Source organism: Entelurus aequoreus, linkage group LG16, assembly GCF_033978785.1.
Source record: "Entelurus aequoreus isolate RoL-2023_Sb linkage group LG16, RoL_Eaeq_v1.1, whole genome shotgun sequence".
NCBI classification, from domain to species: domain Eukaryota; kingdom Metazoa; phylum Chordata; class Actinopteri; order Syngnathiformes; family Syngnathidae; genus Entelurus; species Entelurus aequoreus.
The window spans coordinates 31402071-31424311 of record NC_084746.1 but is presented as its reverse complement, the minus strand read 5'-3'; the positions used below and the strand labels follow the sequence as shown (position 1 = coordinate 31424311).

Below are 22241 nucleotides of genomic sequence, written 5' to 3'. Positions count from 1 at the left end.
ATTTTCTCATTTAAACGGGGATAGCAGATCCATTCTATGTGTCATACTTGATCATTTTGCGATATTGCCATATTTTTGCAGAAAGGATTTAGTAGACGATAAAGTTCGCAACTTTTGGTCGCTGATAAAAAAGCCTTGCCTGTACCGGAAGTAGCGTGACGTCACAGGTTGTGGAGCTCCTCACATCTGCACATTGTTTACAATCATGGCTACCAGCAGCGAGAGCGATTCGGACCGAGAAAGCGACGATTACCCCATTAATTTGAGCGAAGATGAAAGATTCGTGGATGAGGAAAGTTAGAGTGAAGGATTAGAGGGCAGTGGAAGCGATTCAGATAGGGAAGATGCTGTGAGAGGCGGGTGGGACCTGATATTCAGCTGGGAATGACTAAAACAGTAAATAAACACAAGACATATATATACTCTATTAGCCACAACACAACCAGGCTTATATTTAATATGCCACAAATTAATCCCGCATAACAAACACCTCCCCCCTCCCGTCCATATAACCCGCCAATACAAATCAAACACCCGCACAACACACTCAATCCCACAGCCCAAAGTACCGTTCACCTCCGCAAAGTTCATACAGCACATATATTTCCCCAAAGTTACGTACGTGACATGCACATAGCGGCACGCATGTACGGGCAAGCGATCAAATGTTTGGAAGCCGCAGCTGCGTAATCACGGTAGCGCGTATCCAACTCAAAGTCCTCCTGGCAAGAGTCTCTGTTGTTCCAGTTCTCCACAGGCCAATGTGTATCCAACTCAAAGTCCTCCCGGTAAGAGTCTCTGTTGTCCCAGTTCTCCACAGGCCAATGGTAAAGCTTGACTTTCATATTTCGGGAATGTAAACAATGAAACACCAGGTACGACGTAGCCGCTACGTGTTTGTGTTGCTGTAGCCGGCCGCTAATACACCGCTTCTCACGTACAGCTTTCTTCTTTGCTGTCTTCATTGTTCATTAAACAAATAGCAAAAGATTAACCAACACAGATGTCCAGAATACTGTGGAATTTTGCGATGAAAACAGACAACTTAAAGGCCTACTGAAAGCCACTACTACCGACCACGCAGTCTGATAGTTTATATATCAATGATGAAATCTTAACATTGCAACACATGCCAATACGGCCGGGTTAACTTATAAAGTGCAATTTTAAAATTCCCGGGAAATATCCGGCTGAAACATCGCGGTATGATGACGTATGCGCGTGACGAAGTCCGAGTAACGGAAGTTATGGTACCCCGTAGAATCCTATACAAAAAGCTCTGTTTTCATTTCATAATTCCACAGTATTCTGGACATCTTTTGCAATTTTTTTAATGAACAATGAAGGCTGCAAAGAAGACAGTTGTAGGTGGGATCAGTGTATTAGCAGCGGACTACAGCAACACAACCAGGAGGACTTTGTTGGAGCGCTAGCCGCGCTAGCCGCGCTAGCCGCGCTAGCCGCCGACTTCACCTTGACTTCCTACGTCTCCGGGCCGCCAAACGCATCGGGTGAAGTCCTTCGTCCTTCTGCCGATCGCTGGAACGCAGGTGAGCACGGGTGTTGATGAGCAAATGAGGGCTGGCTGGCGTAGGTGGAGAGCTAATGTTTTTAGCATAGCTCTGTGCAGTCTGGTTGCTAAGTTAGCTTCAATGGCGTCGTTAGCACAGCATTGTTAACCTTCGCCAGCCTGGAAAGCATTAACCGTGTATTTACATGTCCACGGTTTAATAGTATTGTTGATTTTCTATCTATACTTCCCGTCAGGGGTTTATTTATTTTGTTTCTATATGCAGTTAAAGCAAGATGCTATCACGTTAGCTCGTAGCTAAAGCATTTCGCCGATGTATTGTCGTGGAGATAAAAGGCACTGAATGTCCATTTCGCGTTCTCAACTCTCATTTTCAAGAGGATATAGTATCCGAGGTGGTTTAAAATACAAATCTGTGATCTACAATAGAAAAAGGAGAGTGTGGAATCCAATGAGCCAGCTTGTACCTAAGTTACGGTCAGAGCGAAAAAAGATACGTCCATCGCTGCCTCTCAAGTCATTCACTGTAACGTTCCTCATCTACGAATCTTTCATCCTCGCTCAAATTAATGGGGTAATCATCACTTTCTCGGTCCGAATCTCTCTCGCTCCATTGTAAACAACGGGGAATTGTGAGGAATCCTAGCTCCTGTGACGTCACGCTACTTCCGGTACAGGCAAGGCTTTTTTTTATCAGCGAGCAAAAGTTGCGAACTTTATCGTCGATTTTCTCTACTAAATCCTTTCAGCAAAAATATGGCAATATCGCGAAATGATCAAGTATGACACATAGAATGGATCTGCTATTCCCGTTTAAATAAAAAAAAATCATTTCAGTAGGCCTTTAATAGCTGGCCACAATGCTGTCCCGAAATGTCCGCTACAATCCGTGACGTCACACGCAAACGTCATCATACCGAGACGTTTTCAGCAGGATATTTCGCGAGAAATTTTAAATTGCACTTTACTAATCTAACGCGGCCATATTGGCATGTGTTGCAGTGTTAAGATTTCATCATTGATATATAAACTATCAGACTGCGTAGTCGGTAGTAGTGGGTTTCAGTAGGCCTTTGAGCAACAAAAGTAAACAGGAGGAATTCCTCTCACATCTAATACACAATCTTTTTTGCTCACTGACAACAGCCTGCGTTCAATTCGATGAGATGTACTGATGTTTTTGGAACACTGAAATAGTTAGCAGTTGAATAAAGGATGAGTGACCATCCCAGTAAACAAATTGATTACTTTATAAACAAGTTGTGGCAACGTTCCCGACACATCGCCTGCTGTATGGTAACTTCTAGTCCCAGTCCCATGTTGCACTTTCAAAATGAATCTGCAACATCAAATATTTGTCTCCCTCAAGGTATACTTTTAATCTGGGACAAATGTGTCTTTCTCCAATACTGTCCACACCTGTCGTCCTCAGTGAAACAAAGCAATCGGCTCCGTTTACTCTCCAGAGCAAAGTTTTCGAGCAAAGTCTGCAAAGTTGCCCCCATTTTTTCTAAAGTCTAATGGCCCTAGTGTGCGTGCGCTTCTGTTTACAGGAAGTAAGCAGTGTTGCCTAAAATGCATCAATAAATGATGGTTTTTCGGTAATTACAAATTTAAACGGTATTACTAACCGTCTGGGATTTTACCACAGTTTATCTTTATACTGTTTACCATTACATCCCTACTTGATATTGACACATTTATGCAGATCACTGCTATCTACCTGCATCAACTCTCGACCTTAATCACAGCGTTGTGGGCTTTGTAAAATGCGTGATTCATTGCTAAGATTATGCTGTTTGGGTTGTACTGACTACTTTATATAAGAGCATCAGAGATGCCAGGGATGGGCATGATATATTTATGGATTAGGAATCTTGTCGATTGTGGAAGTTGGGTGGTGAACCGATTTGTGTGTGTGTTTTGCATTTTACTGCTTTCAATTCATTTAGGCCAAATTCAATTATTTAAAACTGAAAGTAAGGAGCTCGTCAGTATGGGGCCATTTTGATCACAAAAATGTAAATGTTGTACAGTGATAGTCCATCAACACTCTACATATATACATATTGACGGGAGGTTGGCATGTCAATATGACCCTGCAATGTTATGATATTTCCGGCAATAAGTTCCAAGACCCCACGTAAATGACCAAAAAATGCAAATATTGGACACATCCTTAAAACCCTAAAAATGCATATTTGTCATGCACTTCAGGTGAGCTTCGGGTGAAATTCGGGAGGGACGGGATATGCTCTTTGGGCGGGCTTGGCCTTGTCTTCTAGATGGTTCTTAACCTGGGTTCGATCGAACCCTAGGGGTTCGGTGAGTCGGCCTCAAGGGTTCGGCGGAGGTCAAGACACACCCGACTCATCGTGTAAATAAAGAACGTCTCCCTATCGGCATATTATGGATACCCCCAAACAATATTCCCTCTAATTTTCCATGTGATTTACAGGTGTGTAATTTGTTGTGAGTTAATGTACTGTATTGGTTTTGTTCTTTGAACAAGGTGATGTTCATGCACGGTTAATTTTGTGCACCACTAAAAAAACATATGACTTTGTTTTGAATTTGAAAAAAAAATTGTTTTTAATTTTCACGAAAGAAGGGTTCAGTGAATGCGCATATAAAACTGGTGGGGTTCGGTACCTCCAACAAGGTTAAGAACCACTGTTCTAGAGGCTCCAAGTGTGCACGTCCGGTTGCTCTGTGTTATAGCGTTATTCTGTGGCTGGGTGTTTCCTGGTGGAGCTTAGAGGGGCGACCACAACAACCGCTAGTGGCTCTGTGTGGCACGCCGGGGTAAGTGAATGCTTACCTTGAGGAGGGTTCTAGCGGGAGCCTTGAAAGGTAGAGGTGCTGATGGTCAGTGCTCTGTGTCGTCTTGGTCATACAATGCCAAGACGGAGTGAGGAGTAGGATTGTTAAGCTAACAATTTTGATGTAACAGGCACATTGTTGGTCCATCGATGTATCACACCCATGACGGTTTATTGCTCGACTCTTCGTGGAAAGCCAGCGGGTTGTTCGGGGTTGTTGGAGCATTGGAGACAGAACGTGTGTGCTTAGGGATTCGGGGGTGCTGGGTTGGGTTCGTCTTCGGAGGTCATGGTGAGTTTTAGCTTCATTCTGGGGTTTAACTGGGGGCCTTGTGTGTCCAGCCTTTTTTTATCTTTTTAGAGCAGTCCATTTTGAGCACCAGACATGTACAAACCTACTAATAATTGCTGGGATGTGATAAGATAAAGAAGTAGGATTGAATAGGGTTTGCTTCTTCCTACTCCTTTTATGGACACGTTGAACCGCAAAGTAAATCATTTGTTAGCATGTTTGAAAAATCAACTACTACTACTGTGATTTGATTGTAACTAAGGATGTAAATGTCTTTGTGATGGACGATTCAAGTTGCATCTCGATACAAGGGTTACGATGCTTTTTTATTTATTTTTTAAATAGAACGATTTGATTAGATTTATTTATTTTTTCTTCCTTGACACTTGGTTAAGACGGTCGTATTCTACTCCCATCTCTGTTTCTGCCCGCTTGTCTTTTTGTCTTTGTCTTGTCTATACTTTTAAGAGCTTCTTTTTCTGCGGTGTCCTCTAAAATCTAAACACTGAAACATGGAATTGATAAGCTGCACTCTGGAATCAACTGACAAAATCTTCTCGATGAGGAAATGAGGTTCGAGGGAACCTGGCTGCCCTGACGGAACGTTTATTGCTGGGTATGTGAGGGACTTGTGGGGGAACTGGACTCCTGTGCTTCTCCTTACTTTCCATCGAGGATGTGGAAGACATTGGTCTATTTGAAACTGTGATCGCAGGGCATTTGCTGGTTGGGCTAAGCATTGCTTTGGTGTATTGTCAAATTCGGATAACAATGGCAGCCGTTCAAAGATCTCAAAGGCTGACCGTCGCAATGGAAGGCATGGGTCAGGCTGTAGGAACACAGACTGGGGCAATTTCAGAACTGAATCATAAGTTGGACAACGTCACTGAAAGGCTTACTGAAATGCAAAGATTGATTAACTGAGAGCCAGAATGGACGATTAGATCAGACAAGCCATAGAAATGTCTGCTCGTTCGGAAAACAACAATCCTTATCTACGATTCGACTCCTTCAAATGGTCTTGACGCTGCTCACAACAGACAAAGGCTCTTCTGAAAACATCCCAGCGAGGACATCACAGTGATAGCCGCTCTAACAATACTCCCTCTTTCAACGACACTTTGGAGTTGAACTTTGCTCGTAACGCCTGCAGCTTCAAGAGGTAATCACCTGAAATGGTTTTCACTTCATAGGTGTGCTTGAAGCTCATCAAGAGAATGCCAAGAGTAGTAAAAACGCAGTAATCAGAGCAAAGGGTGGATATTTTTGAAGAAACTAGAATATAAAACATGTTTTCAGTTATTTTACCTATTTTTGTTAAGTACATAACTCCACATGTGTTCATTCATAGTTTTGATGCCTTCAGTGACAATCTACAATGTAAATAGTCATGAAAATAAAGAAACACATTGAATGAGAAGGTGTGTCCAATCTTTTGGCCTGTACTGCGTGCGTGCGTGCGTGCGTGCGTGCGTGCGTGCGTGCGTGCGTGCGTGTGTGTGTGTGTGTGTAAAACCACGGAATACCGAGACACTTGTGTGCAGTATTATATCTACCATCTGCCTATAGATATATTTGGCTGACAGCCTTGTCGCACACTGTGGTGATATTATTCTCTGTCCTGACTTGTTCATCTACTTGCTAATTTCCTCTTTTTAGCTTTGCGGCAATGTGGTTCCAGTCAGACTTCAGTTGAAGTGTACAAACCACTTATTATTTTCTTGGTTTACAACTTCACATTCAAGCTGGCTTAGCACTGCGTTTTGCATAGCTTGTCCTCTCCTTCTCCCTCCATCTGTGTGCACACTAGATCTGCATTTTAGAACCGTCTGTACTACATTATTTAACGTGCATGAATAATCAATACTTGGACATTTGTCCATCGATTCAGACTCGTTTACGTTTCAATCGTAATGCATCAAAGAATCGATAATTTTCTCCACCTGTAGTTGCCACTCCGTTGTGTTTACATGTTTAGATGCTCACCAAGAGTCAGTAGTCTGGTTATGCATGTGGCTGTTATTTAGCACAAAGCCTCAGGCTACATTATCTTTTAGTTCAGTTGTTTTCAAAATGTTATTTTAATCAAAAATTTTATTTTAATCAAGGCAGTTAAAGTTGCATTGTTGAAAAATAATTTTAAAGGCCTACTGAAATTATTTTTTTTTATTTAAACGGGGATAGCAGGTCCATTCTATGTGTCATACTTGATCATTTCGCGATATTGCCATATTTTTGCTCAAAAGATTTAGTAGAGAACATAGACGATAAAGTTCGCAACTTTTGGTCGCTGATAAAAAAAAAGCTTTGCGTGTACCGGAAGTAGCGTGACGTCACAGGTTGTGGAGCGCCTCACATCTGCACATTGTTTACAATCATGGCCACCAGCAGCGAGAGCGATTCGGACCGAGAAAGCGACGATTACCCCATTAATTTGAGCGAGGATGAAAGATTCGTGGATGAGGAGAGTGAAGGATTAGAGGGCAGTGGAAGCGATTCAGATAGGGAAGATGCTGTGAGAGGCGGGTGGGACCTGATATTCAGCTGGGAATGACTAAAACCGTAAATAAACACAAGACATATATCTATTAGCCACAACACAACCAGGCTTATATTTAATATGCCACAAATTAATCCGCATAACAAACACCTCCCCCCTCCCGTCCATATAACACACCAATACAACTCAAACACCCGCACAACACACTCAATCCCTTAGCCCAAAGTACCGTTCACCTCCGTTCATGCAGCACATATATTTCCCCAAAGTTACATATGTGACATGCACATAGCGGCACGCACGCACGGGCAAGCGATCAAATGTTTGGAAGCCAAAGCTGGGTACTCACGGTAGCGCGTCTGCTATCCAACTCAAAGTCCTCCTGGTTGTGTTGCTGCAGCCAGCCGCTAATACACCGCTTCCCACTTACAGCTTTCTTCTTTGCTGTCTTCATTGTTCATTAAACAAATTGCAAAAGATTCACCAACACAGATGTCCAGAATACTGTGGAATTTTGCGTTGAAAACAGACGACTTAATAGCTGGCCACAATGCTGTCCCAATATGTCTGCTACAATCCGTGACGTCACGCGCAAACGTCATACCGAGACGTTTTCAGCAGAATATTTCGCGGGAAATTTAAAATTGCACTTTACTAATCTAACCCGGCCGTATTGGCATGTGTTGCAATGTTAAGATTTCATCATTGATATATAAACTATCAGACTGCGTGGTCTGTAGTAGTGGGTTTCAGTAGGCCTTTAAGCTTGGAAGTTTGAGTAAAACAAACATTAGTAGTTAGTATTCATTTAAAATAAATAATAATTTAAAATAAATAAGATGGTTATTTTAACCATAAATTAGGAAATTACTTTGGAATACTCATCTTTAGTGTCATTATATCTATGCTTTAAAGGGGAACTGCACTTTTTTTTTTTTTGCCTCTAATTCGCAATCCTTATGAGAGACAAGAACACATAATTTTTTGATGTATTCTAACTCGTTAATAAAAATCCACTTACAATGGAGCCAATGGGAGCCATGATGTCATTGCATCTTTTGTGTTTATTCCATCCATAAAGCCCAATTAATAACCATCCAAAAAGCTGTAACCAATACTTCATTTACATTTCGTGACCTGAATACTTACCAAGTAATAATGATATTGGTATTATAAGCGCTAACGTTACAAACCTACATTTAGCGGCACTTTGATCAGAGATAGGCAACTTTATTATGTTGCTGTATTGACATCATGAGCTGGTGAGCTGCTTTCTCGCCTCGGTGCTTGTGAAAGTTAATTCTACATATAAATTATGTCTCTCACTGGGGCTGCACAATTTTGGTGAAAAACCTAATTGCGATTTTTTTAACCAAGATTGTGATTTTAATATTTATACATAAAAATGCATAAAACAGTGAAAATAACGAGTGAATATCAATCAATCAACATATTCTTGTCTCAAAGTGCCTCATATTAGAACAATTTTTCAATAATCTTCTTTCAAAAATATTTGTCTTTAGGCAGACAGATTCAGTGATTTTGTCTACATCATGCTCTTTAACTGAAAAAATAATTGATAAAAACTATACAGTGTTCGTTATGTAATCCAAACATATAGTAATGCATGTAACAATTTTAAAGCATTTAAACTTGTTTTCTCATAACTGTAGAGTGGTTTACCATTGTACTGTATTTGGAAGATAAATAGCTTTGGTATCCTAAATAAATAAACAAAAAATAAAATGGAAGCATTTTTGTAATCGAAACTTTAACATAATTGAATATTTAATATCTTAAAGTGCATTTTTTCCCAGTTTTAAAAATTAGGTCAAGTTGTCTTTTTGTTGGTTGTCATCATGTGATCACGGCATTCTCGCTCGTTCGTCCGCATTGATGGGTTTATATTGGCCATCCGATTTGATGCTGAAATATTACCACAACGAGATATTTGACTTTGTGCCGTATTTTTTCGGACTATAAGGCGCACTTAAAAGCCTTTAATTTTCTCAAAAATCGAATGTATGGAATAATTCTAGCTGTGGATACCGACTTCAAAGCTATTTTATTTGTTCCATGGTGTATTGATAAGTGTGACCAGTCACACATAAGAGATACGTGTAGACTGCAGGATGACGCTTATAAACAATGACTGAAAAGAGGGTTCCACTGTTTCTACTGTTAAATAAACGCGCTCAGGTGCTGAAAGCGAGGCACGGAGTGAGACGTCTTTCCTCCTGTTTAAAGCGAGAGACAATCAAACGCGAGGCTCAACAACTCTGATTGGCGGACATGTCTGTCACTCAAATGCCTGTGTCGGCGCAGGGAAAAATAAAAAAAAACTTTGGTCTCTTGCTGTTACATACTCGCACTAATTAAAGCCTAGATGTTGATTAAATGTCGGTTTAATTGTGCAGCCTCATCGCTCACCTGGATAGTAACATGATGTCGGCATAAACTGAAAAGTTGATATACTTTGACATTCAACTTAGACCTGGAAATGGCGAAAAAGACGCTTTGTTCCACCCCCCTTTTTTTTCGCAAGGACTATAAGTCATTCTTCATCAATACAGGAATATGTGAACATCGCAGTGAGAGCAGACATTGTGTAGTAAGTGATTTTTTATGTCTGTTGGCCCTCATGAAGTCTTCAGTGGGTAGTAATCAGTGAGGTAGTTGAAGAAAAAAGCCAACGTTGTGATGCATTTGTGATATGAATGTGCCGTTGTATGCTAAAAATTATCAAAATACTTACATTTTACATGTTATTATGAATTACTACATTACATATATACTTACAGCATGTATTTAAAAATAATGTTGATGAAAGTGTTTGAATGTTTTGCTCAAACACTTGTCTTGCATAAGGATTATGAATGATAGGAAAAATTCCAAGCAAAAAAGTGCAGTTCCGCTTTAAACATTAACCCGGTAGTACATTGGTATTGTAGCTAATTTGTCCAAAAAGAAGATATATATGTCAGAAATGCGTTGTTTAAATATCCCCGATTTGCCCACACTCCATCTGCTTGCCACTCCATTCCAGATCCTTGCCTTCCTTGTCAGGTTTTGCAGGCAGCTCAGCAAGCCGGGACTACTTACCACAGCATTATTTTCACCTTCTTTTTTTTCTCTCTAGTGCTGTGGTGGGACTGGGGAGGGGGCTGGTTGTGGGTGCATGGATGAAAAAGTCACAGCCGATTTCTGCAAAGCTCTCCGGCTTCGCGAGCCATGTACTATGAATACCACTATCACAGAAGTAATCCTCATTTCAATAGTTTATATCAGAAGCTGAAGTGTTTTGTTCCTTGCTCCTTTACTAAACTTAATTGTTTCAAAATGTTTACATGTTTTACAACGTTGTCCTTTTGTAATATTCCAGATGGCCCTCAAAAACATTACATTCATGTTTGTGTGACTACCATTATTTATCACTCTCGTTTCATCATTCGGCCACGCAGTGGACTAGTGCTTAGCATGTTTTACTCACAGTCATGAGTTTGACGGTTTGAATCTCTGTTTCGGCATCTCTGTATGGACTTTGCATGTTCTCCCCGTGTGTGTAAGTTGTCTGTGAGAAATATGCACATGACTCAAATCAATCCATATATGTTAATGGTCGCTTGAATAAATAAGCCCTGCGATTGGCTGGCAACTTACCTGTGAATCTAGTAGTGCAAGAGGTATAGAAAATGGATGAATGGATTTATTGGACTGTATTGGTCTCAAAATGATGTATTGAGGCTGTCATTGGTCCACTTGTTCACGGTTATCATTCTTATCCTGTGTTTGTTGAATGTGCTCAAAAAGTACTTACACACTGAAATCTTTTGACCAAAAATTTTTTTTTAACAATTAAAATAAATAAGACGGTGTTAGAAAACCCACTATTTTGCATGTTTTGTGTTTCTTATGCTTTACTGATAGTGCTAAATCTTAGTATTAATATTTTATTGTTTTAAATATTGGTTTGTACTGTAGCACTTTAAGATTTTATTAAATGAAAAGTGCATAACAAATAAAATCTATTATTATTATTTATTAGTTCTGGCGGGCATTGTGGTGTCCTACTCTGTTTAGTGGTGCTTTAACGCACCGTGAAAACACCTGTCTCGTATTCCTTTGAGTACAAAACGGTCACTCTGTTCAAAGAGAGCTCAGCTTGTTGGTTCAATGTACACAATTGAATAGCTCAGACAGCATTGTGTTTTTATTAGGACTGTCAAATTATTAAAATATTTAATCGCCATTATTATAATTTTTTAATAGTTAACTCAAAATAGATTACGATTATTATATTTTTTTCATCATTAATATGTTTACCATAGACAGATAATTTAGGGACTAATACCATGACTGGACAATTAGTTTTATTTAAATGTTTTTTAAACATTATGCTTTTTTAAACCACTCAACCAAAGATGGACATAAACACGCTTTAATTGACAATTTAAAAAAAATTACCTGCAGTGCTTTGTTGGTTGGTTGGTAGAAGTTAATTTCAAACATCTATACAGTTTCAATATGAAACATCACATTTCCTTTACAGCATGCCTTAAAAAGGAGTAGGAAGAAGCCAAGCTTATTTATTCCTACCCCTTTCCCACTTCATAGCAATTAGTAACTAACACATATTTAAATCTGGTTCTCAATTTGTAACACAATTTACATCAAATATTTCTAAATACTACTGTTCTGGTAATAAATAGTTTAAGGGGAACTGCACTTTTGCCTATCGTTCACAATGATTATCAAAGACATGATGACGGATAAACATTTTTTTTAATGCATTTTAAATATTAAATAAACGTAAATAAAAGTCAGCTTACAGCGTAGCCAATGGTAGCTCCTCAATTTCGCCCATACAATTCAATGAATAACCATTCAGGAACTGCCAACAATACTCCATTTACATTTGGTGGATTGAATATTAACCAAGTATTGGTGATATTGTTATTGTAACGCAGACAAAATATTTATAGCGGCGTTGTGATCCCTACCGTGTGTGCCTATGTTTACATCATTGAGTGGTCTGCTGCTTCCTCACGTCGTTGCGCCCTGTAACTTTAATGTATATTATAAATCATGCATCTCACCTGGACAGAAGAAGTCTGAGGATGTATTTTGACAAGTTGGTACACTTTGACAGCCATTTAGGACCTGAAAATGGCGAGCAAAATGAAAAGCTGCTTGGTCATCCGTCCGTCTGTCCGTCCCCCGGTCCCTCTACCCCGTTTCTTCATGAAGATTATGAGTCATTCTTCACCTAAATGGGAATATATGAACATTTTAGCAATATTAAGATTAAGATTAAAGTACCAATGATTGTCACACACACACACACTAGATGTGGTGAAATTTGTCCTCTGTATTTTGCATCTTAATGACAGCAGACATTGTACAGTAAGCGATGTTTTGTTATGTTTGTTGTCTCCCATAAAGTCTGCAGTGAATAGTAATTAGTGATGAAGTAAAAAAAGGCAAATATTGTGATGCGTTTTTTAAATGAATGCGCACCATATGCTTAAAATGATCAAAATACGTAAACATAAAATGTTATTTAAAATGTGCCCATTACTACATTATATATATATAATTACAAATATGTATATATAATTACAAATATGTATATATAACTACAAATATGTATATATAACCTCAATGGAGGTGTTTGGATGTTTTTTTAAGGGCTTTATAGGCGGAATTGCACAGCTCCCATAAGCTCTATTGTGAGCAAACTTTTGATCACATTTATTTAATATTTAGAATGCATTAAAAAAAAATCCATCTGTCGTCATGTCTATCATAATGATTGCGAACGATAGGGAGAATTACAAAAAAAGTGCTGTTCCCCTTTAAGCCATTCCATACGTTAATTCCACATACTGATATTTTAAAGGTTTTAAGTTTTGTATGTGCATGCACATGTTTTAAGTTTGCATTTTCTCTAAGATTGTACTTCTCTTTGGTAGAGAAGAAATGTTGTACATTCTTGGGTATAGCAGGTTATAATTTGGTTTGTTAATTATTTTAGCTGTTTGCAAATGCACCAAATCATTGAATTTAATATTTTTTATTTAATAGATAAAGGGTTTGTGTGTTCTCTGTATCCAACTTTATGTATTACTCTAATTGATCGTTTTTGTAACACGGTTACTGATTTAAGTGTACTTTCGTAGTTATTTCCCCATATTTCCGCACAATAACTCATATATGGTAACACTAGCAAGCAGTAAAGAATATGTGGTGATTTCTGGTCTAGAACATACATGTATTTTGCTTTATTCATTATAAAAAATATTTATTGCCACTTTATGTTGTGTTTTAGGTGAGATTTCCAGCTCATTTTCTTATCTATTATTACTGTTGTTGGTGTCTTGACAGATTTTGTATTTGTAAGGATACAGAATGTGTACTCCTGCTGTAGGAGCACTTGCATTCAGAGGAGAGGAGTTACACTTCCATGTTTAGCTATCAGTCTCAGGCATTATTAACACAAAATGTGGATTGTTACGACCATGACTTGATTGTCAGAGATGTTTGGTAATGTAATCTGTGATATTCTACCTTAATAAATGCTTCTGATATTATTTTCATATCATGTTGTACAAGTTAATTGTATTCGTATCGCTCTATGACAATGTCTTAAACTTCTCTTTTTATAAATACAATTTTATATTCAGCCTGCTATACATGATTTAACTGTCGACTATCAACCAGAACATGTTACAAAGGAATATACACAATATTTCAGCCTGCCAGAAAAATCCATTCCCCCTTACTTATATTCCTTAACTGATGTACTAGCAATTATTTCGGTAGAAATATTATGCATAACATTACAAAACATCTTTGACAAAGTAAGTAATGTAAGACATTTTTCATTTTGTTAGCGTAGTTAGACCGGATGTGACGCGTATTGCTGTTATTGTGAAGCCGAAAGTGTGTGTCTATGTCTTTCATTTCTGCTGAGCTATTTATCCCATCTTACTAAACCAGTTACAGTAACAATCTACATTTAATGTTATCAATGCAGAAACTGTAATTTAAACATGTAAAGCTTCTGAATACAGGCGCACCAGCAGGCATTAGTGATGCAGTGATGACAGCTCATGGATGAGAATAGTCTTGTTTTGTCAGGAGAACTCGCCATGGTTTTAGACCTGGGCTTTCCATAATGTACCCTTGTCTTTGTCCATTTCTGTTCTATATTTTTACCCCGCTTTGGGCTCAACAGTAACTGAACACAACTATATTTTCCCACGTTACGAAATGGTACAATGTAGGGCTGGGCGATATATCGAGTTTGTAAGATATATCGATATATTTTTAAACAAGATATGAATTAAGAAAATATCGATATAATTTATTTCACTTTAAAATGACCAAACACCGCTTATTTGTTGTGTTCCTTGTTCTCCCCGCTTCCCACTCCCTCTCAAAATCCATGGGTAACTAAACCCCTCCTCTTACTACTTCCAAGATGTGCTTGCACGTATAAGAACATCCATGATTAGTTGGTTTGCACTTATAAGAACATCCATGGTTGGTTGGTTGTTTACTATGATGAGTCAGGATTGGTTAAGATTAGAGCAAAAAAATCACAGACAGGCCAATCAGAGGCAAGATATGGTGGGTCATGGACCCATGCAGGAAGGGAAATCCCAACAGATATCCCAAATGACGACAAGAGAGTCGTAGAAGAGAAGAGGGAATATTTAAGCGCGCGATTTATATATTAAAAAAAACTAGTGGAAGATGGCAGAGGGATTCTCTTCCTTAGATGTCCAGGAAACCCACAATGTGTCTACTTGGCCACATTTGGACAAATGTATGCGTCTGGATAAAACATTCATTTAAGTTCAAGTTAAAGTGCCAATGATTGGCACACACACACCAAGTGTGGCGAAATTATTCTCTGCATTTGACCCATCACCCTTGATCACCCCCTGGGAGGTGAGGGAAGCAGTGAGCGGCAGCGGTGGCCGCGCCCGGGAATCATTTTGGTGATTTAACCCCCAATTCCAACCCTTGATGCTGAGTGCCAAGCAGGGAGGTAATGGGTCCCATTTTTATAGTCTTTGGTATGACTCGGCCGGGGTTTGAACTCACAAACTACCGATCTCAGGGCGGACACTCTAACCACTAGGCCACTAAGTAGGTTTGAGTTGTTAACCATGTTAACCCAAATGTTCTCGAGTTTCCAAGCGGGCATATTTCGCTCGAGAAATGCTGCCAAAAATGTATGCCGAAGTGAGGAAGATCATAGCTGCACAATTAAGTCAAGTCACTTACTTGGCGCTGACCAGAACTGTACGTGTGTAACACTCCATTACATCGTCGACTGGGAATTAAAAAGTGACTGCCTGCAAATTTAGTTTTTATCTGAGTTTGATACATTTTGTATTATTTGCACAGCTATGTTATTTATTTTATGTAGAAACAATATTTTTATATTTTATTTCTGTTATGTAATTCTGTGCTACTTAAACAGCTTATTTTATGTGCTGTTAATACCCATTTTGACTAACTGGGTTAATAAAAGTGCCACTGACTGGCCTGTACTGTATATCGATATCGTTTTATCGGCCCAGCCCTACTTCGTTTAGCCTTTTAATCACCACTTAATATAACACGGCAGGTGTAAATTATGTTGTTCTTTATTTTTGTCAAGCTGCTGTGCCCCCCTCCCCTGGAGTACCGCCTCACACTTGGGAAATCCCTGCTGTAAATTATTGTAAATACTGTAAGTGTGTTACTCTCTCCTTTGCATTAGGGTTATTCCTTATCTTGACATGGAAGTTATTTAGAGGGTGTGGTTTGTTTGGCATCCAGCCGCTTGTTCTTTTTTTTTTTTTTTCCGCTATGCAGTGCCATCAAAACGATACCAGCCCGCATCCATCCCCTCCCTAGTACCCCCTGAGACACAACTGCTCTCATTTGGGCAGCCTTTGCTCTTTCCACTTAGCATGTTAACAGTTGCAGTAGCTATTTAATTTGTATCAGAGAACAATTACAGTCTCCACGTGCCGTCTACCAAGATGACATCATTCGAGCCTCCTGGAAGGTTGATGACACAGGCCTGTCTCCCTCTCTATGAACTGTATTATGTGAATAGAGCAGTGTGTGCTTTTGTATGAGCTAGCATTGTGTCAGATGATTAGAAATGTTGACATGACACATGTAGTAAAATTTAAGTGTGCAGAATTGGCATATTTGGCAATGATGCATAACTGTAACTGTGTAGGTCGGGGGTCAGCAACCCGCGGCTCTTTAGCGCCGCCCTAGTGGCTCTCTGGACCTCTTTCAGAGATGTGTGAAAATGGAAAAAGATGAGAAAAATATATATTTTTTGTTTTAATATATTTTCTGTAAGAGAACAAACATGACACAAACATTCCTAATTTTTTTAAATCCCACAGTTTGTTATACATGCTTCATTGATGAGAGTATTCGGTAAGCACCGTTTTGTCCTACTAATTTCAGCGATCCTTGAACTCATCATAGTTTGTTTACATGTACAACTTTCTCTGATGCTGCCGCAGAAAGACGTGTTTTATGCCACTCCTTGTTTGTCTCCTTTTGTCCACCAAACGTTTTATGCTGTGCGTAAATGCACAAAGGTGAACTTTGTTGATTTTATTGATTTGCTGGAGTGCTTATCAGGCATATTTGGTCAATACATGACTGCAAGCTAATCGATGCTAACATGCATGTACATATTGCATCATTATGCCTCGTTTGTAGGCATATTTGAGATCATTTAATTTCCTTTACTTATGTCCTCTGTGTATTTAATGTATATTTGCACGTCTCATGACACATTATCTGTATGTAATATTTTCTGCATTTCTCATAGTTTTTTGTGTGCCATGTTGTTCCAGACCACAGCAAACGTTACCGAGCTTGCAAAGATTGTAATAAATCCATTAGAAGAAGACAGCCTGCCGTTTCCTTAAACTTGGACACACACATCTATATCTTTGGCCCTTCTGAGCCAGTAATTTCCAGAAGTTATCTCATCCTGTGAGAAGCCTCCATTTTACTAATGATTTCCAATGTTGCAAAAATGTGTAGAATAAAAATTAAAATAGCCTTTGGTAGCCATACTTGCCAACCCTACGGAATTTTCCGGGAGAATCCCGAAATTCAGCACATCTCCCGAAAACTTCCCGGGACAAATATTCTCCCGAAAATCTCCCGATTTTCAGCCGGAACTGGAGGCCACGCCCCCTCCAGCTCCATGCGGACCTGAGTGAGGACAGCCTTTTTTCACGTCCGCTTTCCCACAATATAAACAGTGTGCCTGCCCAATCACGTTATTCCATACGAGGCTTCCGGCATACCGCCGATGAGCATGGTGCAGATGCAGAAGATCTTCTCGGCGTCCGTGTTGGCGCACACGTTGCCAAAGCCGACGCTGGACAGGCTGCTGAGGGTGAAGTAGAGGGCGGCGATGTACGAGCTGCGCACCGACGGGCCGCCGACCGTGTTGTTGACGTAGGGCATCTCCAGGCGTTTGCCCAGCTCATGGAGCCATCCTTGGGGAAGAGACGGGAGGACAACAGGGTGACAAGAACTAAATCATCCAGACTAGAGATAAATTGTATTATTATGTTTATCTTACCTAAAAATATATATTTTTTTATTAATAAAAAATAAATAAAGAATACATTTTTACTATCATTTGCTAAAAACATCAAAATTTATTGAATTTTTATTTGTATTTTTCTGACTCCTTATTACATCCAGCCATAGAATTATACATTAAAATAAACATATTTGAAATAATACATTTTAAATGATCATAATTCATTTAAAATGACCATATTTAATTATTAAAATAATTGCTTGTTTATCAACAACTTTAGCATTTTATTCATTACATTTTGAAGCTCTCAGAAGCCAAGTTATGTTATATTCCTTAAGATTTATTTATGCAAGTTTGAGGTATCAATTATCTAAACACAGTTTTGTTTGCATATTTTCAGGATGTATATGTATATATATATATATATATATATATATATATATATATATATATATATATATATATATATATATATATATATATATATATATATATATATATATATATATATATATATATGAAATACTTGACTTGGTGAATTCTAGCTGTAAATATACTCCTCCCCTCTTAACCACGCCCCGCGCCCCACCCCCCACCTCCCGAAATCGGAGGTCTCGAGGTTGGCAAGTATGTTGATAGTAGGCTAATATAGCTAATATAGACATCATGTGTTGCCTTCATTTAACACTTATATAAGGCTTTACATTTTTTTGCGGCTTCTGACCGATATTTTTTTTGCATTTTTGGTCCAACATGGCTCTTTCAACATTTTGGGTTGCCGACCCCTGGTGTAGGTGAAAGGAATGATGTTGTGGAACAGACCAAAAGGGAGTTAAACACATAAAAAGCTAAACAAATATGTTTCACGGCACGATATTATCACGGTACGATATTATCGCGGTATTAAGGCCACAATACGATATTATTGCGGTATATGTCCTCCCCAAAAAAGCTTGGTAAAAATAACATAACGTGTAAAATAAAGTGGCAACAATGTTTAGGATAAACTCACTCACTGTAATTTAAAACAAACATAATGCTAAAATATTCTAATCATATTTTTTACTACAAACAAGTATTTATAAGTGCTAATAATTGTGCAGTAACATCTACTGTTTCAAGCAAACATTAAAAATATTAACTTACTGTTGACGTCTTTAAAGTAACATTGCAAATATCCAGTGTTAGGAGTGTAAAACAATAATGTACAATTTAGTGTCTTTCAAATGTTCCATTATGAGAAGCAGTGTCCTCCACAGTGGTATTTTTTTATATCGATTTGGAAAAATAAACTAACAATATAACTTTTAATAATGTAAATACCTCACAAACTGATGTTTGGCTTTGCTGGCTTCAAATATATTTTCTGTGTGATAGTTTATGAGGTGGTGACTTGAGTTGGCGGTCCAACACTGCTTTCTGCCCGAGTACAGCTGTAATAGCGCGAAATCAACAGGGACACGTGGTAGAAAAATAGATGGATGTATTGAGGATTTATCAAGTAGCTTTTTAGTTTACTCGTATTTCTCACGTTGAACATTTTTTGGGGTGATTTCCCACCATGCGTGCAACGAGACCGACTGGCTCAGTGTCGGCTTATAAACACTAGAATTGAAAGTGGCGCACTTCGCTTTGCAGAACGCAGACTTTCGTACCTCCGCCAAAGAGGTAATATTTTGGCCCGCGCTTGTTTGTCTGTTTCTTAGCATCATAACTCAACCAGTTAAGGACAGATTTAAAGTCCCAAACAACGAGTATGAACACACTTCAATTGCTGCTTACAGCATTCCACATCCCCACCTTGCAGTTCCCGCGTTGCGCAGAGGATTCTCGGAGATGTCGTTTATTTACGGACCCAGCCAATGCTAAAACACCAGAAAAAAACTACACTCACCAAGTTTTGGTTTGATACTATCACATGTCATATTGAGAATACATTGAAACCGAAATACCGCTGTATTTATACTACCATTACTATGTAGATATATATATTTATATTTATACATGTGCCATGTGTGTGTATATATATATATATATATATATATATATATATATATATATATATATATATATATATATATATATAACTTTTTTTCTAGCAAGAAAGTATATACGGTCTGTTTATTTAATTGTATTTCTTTTTTAAAAATTAGGTTAATATATTTGTGTATGTGTATAAGCACTTTTTGAGCCCTTTCAACAATACCGTCCTAATAAAAAGTAGAAGAGTGATCATTTTGGTCGCAATGTTTGTGATATGAAATTTTCATATTGTTAAGTCCCAAATGAGGCGTTTCAAAGCAGCGTGACAATGCATACCGCCACCTACTGTATGGAGTTATAATGTCAAGCTACATCCACAAACAGTCCCATTTTAATGAGTTTATGTCAGATGAACAGGTCGCGGCAAATCTATTTGTGGCAATTCAAAAAAAAGTTAAATTATACTACTTTTTAGGAGTTGAATGCTATATAGATTTTACGGTGATGTTGACGGGATTATTGGAGTGTTGTTTTGTGTTGACTGTCTTTTTATTGCATGAAGCTTCTCAGAATTTACCTAATGTTTGTTTCTTTTACAATGCATGCTATTATTGTTAGTTAAGGCCCTTTTAAATATAATACGACTGAAAAGCGGAGAATGGGTATTCAAGTCCTAATCAACTGACATTTTATATTGTGTTTGTTATATAGTTTTATATACACAGGCTCAGATTTAACCTGTGACAGTAAATACTACCGGTTAGTGTTTACCACCCCCTCCCAGCCTCACAAAAAGAATCAGTGACAGCTGTGGCTACATCTAATTTTCATTGCCTCTATTTATTAGTTTTCTTCTTTCTTGCCTTAGGGGTCGCACCAGAGGTAGGGCTATCGTGGACGAGGAGGACAGCATGGATGGAACCGAGATAACAGAGTCCATTGGCCCTCTGGACACAGGTGAGACCGTGGCTCTTATTCTCCTCTTCCATTAGTGACTGTATTGCATGTGGCTTCATGCGGAGGATCATTCAGTAGAGTATGAGGATGGTTGGATGAGAGCTTTTTCTTGGTCCACTGTCCTTCCTTTTCAGGGCTATAAATGAAAGGGTTTAGCTTGAGCTGCAGCAGGTTTGCACTTTTTTTCCCTCCTTTCCCTTACTGCCTCCACCTCTACTGCTCTAAGATTGGCATTGAGGTGCAGTGGGCAAGAGACCAAGGCTAATGCCCCCGAAGAGCTTTTTAAAATCCCGTCAGTCTCTTTGGACCAATTTATGTGCTTTTTTTAATGTGTGTACATCTCATCATGTGATCTTTGTCGCCCATTCATCTCCCTCCGTTTACATGTTCTGTACACTGTGCAGAGAGGAATAGCTCGCATCAACAACAGGTTAATTTTTGCAGATAAGTCTGTTAAGCCCTCTGTGCATGTCACTCCCTTTAGGTCAGGCCTGGGCAATTATTTTGACTCGGGGGGCCAAATTTAGAGGAAAAAATGTGTCTGGGGGCCGGTATATCTATCTGTCTTCTTCCGCTTATCCGAGGTCGGGTCGCGGGGGCAGCAGCCTAAGCATGGAAGCCCAAACTTCCCTCTCCCCAGCCATTTCGTCCAGCTCCTCCCGGGGGATCCCGAGGCGTTCCCAGGCCAGCCGGGAGACATTGTCTTCCGGGTGGCATCCTGACCAGATGCCCGAACCACCTCATCTGGCTCCTCTCGATGTGGTATATATACACTACCGTTCAAAAGTTTGGGGTCACATTGAAATGTCCTTATTTTTGAAGGAAAAGCACTGTACTTTTCAATGAAGATAACTTTACACTAGTCTTAACTTTAAAGAAATACACTCTATACATTGCTAATGTGGTAAATGACTATTCTAGCTGCAAATGTCTGGTTTTTGGTGCAATATCTACATAGGTGTATAGAGGCCCATTTCCAGCAACTATCAGTCCAGTGTTCTAATGGTACAATGTGTTTGCTCATTGGCTCAGAAGGCTAATTGATGATTAGAAAACCCTTGTGCAATCATGTTCACACATCTGAAAACAGTTTAGCTCGTTACAGAAGCTACAAAACTGACCTTCCTTTGAGCAGATTGAGTTTCTGGAGCATCACATTTGTGGGGTCAATTAAACGCTCAAAATGGCCAGAAAAAGAGAATTTTCATCTGAAAATGTATGTATTAAACATGCTTGTATTATCATTAAACACCTTTAATTTATTAACAATAAACTATATGTGTTATATTGTTATATTATTATTATGTTATATTATTATTATTATATATATGTTAATGGTCATTAAACACCTTTAACTTGTTAACAAAAGCATATATTTCATAAATAAGTAAATATAAATTATATATATGAATGAGGTAGATCCCCACAACTTGATCAATTGAAAAGTAGCTCGCCTGCAGAAAAAGTGTGGGCACCCCTGTGTTACACTGTAAGTGTGATCGTGTACGAAATAAACTAAAGAAAGAAAGAAAGCAGTAGTTTATTAAGACAGACCTGCAAACTCT

The 22241-nt window shown here is 38.7% G+C and overlaps 1 protein-coding gene across 8 annotated transcripts in view; it reads left to right on the top strand.

The window, feature by feature from the left end:
• Positions 1-22241, top strand: part of kmt2cb (lysine (K)-specific methyltransferase 2Cb) — a 187808-nt gene that overhangs the window by 68114 nt on the left and 97453 nt on the right. For all 8 annotated transcript variants that reach the window (XM_062022643.1, XM_062022645.1, XM_062022641.1 and 5 more), the window contains one exon: positions 20588-20676. In XM_062022643.1, the coding sequence (XP_061878627.1) occupies positions 20588-20676 (89 nt within the window). The remainder of the gene's footprint in view (positions 1-20587; positions 20677-22241) is intronic.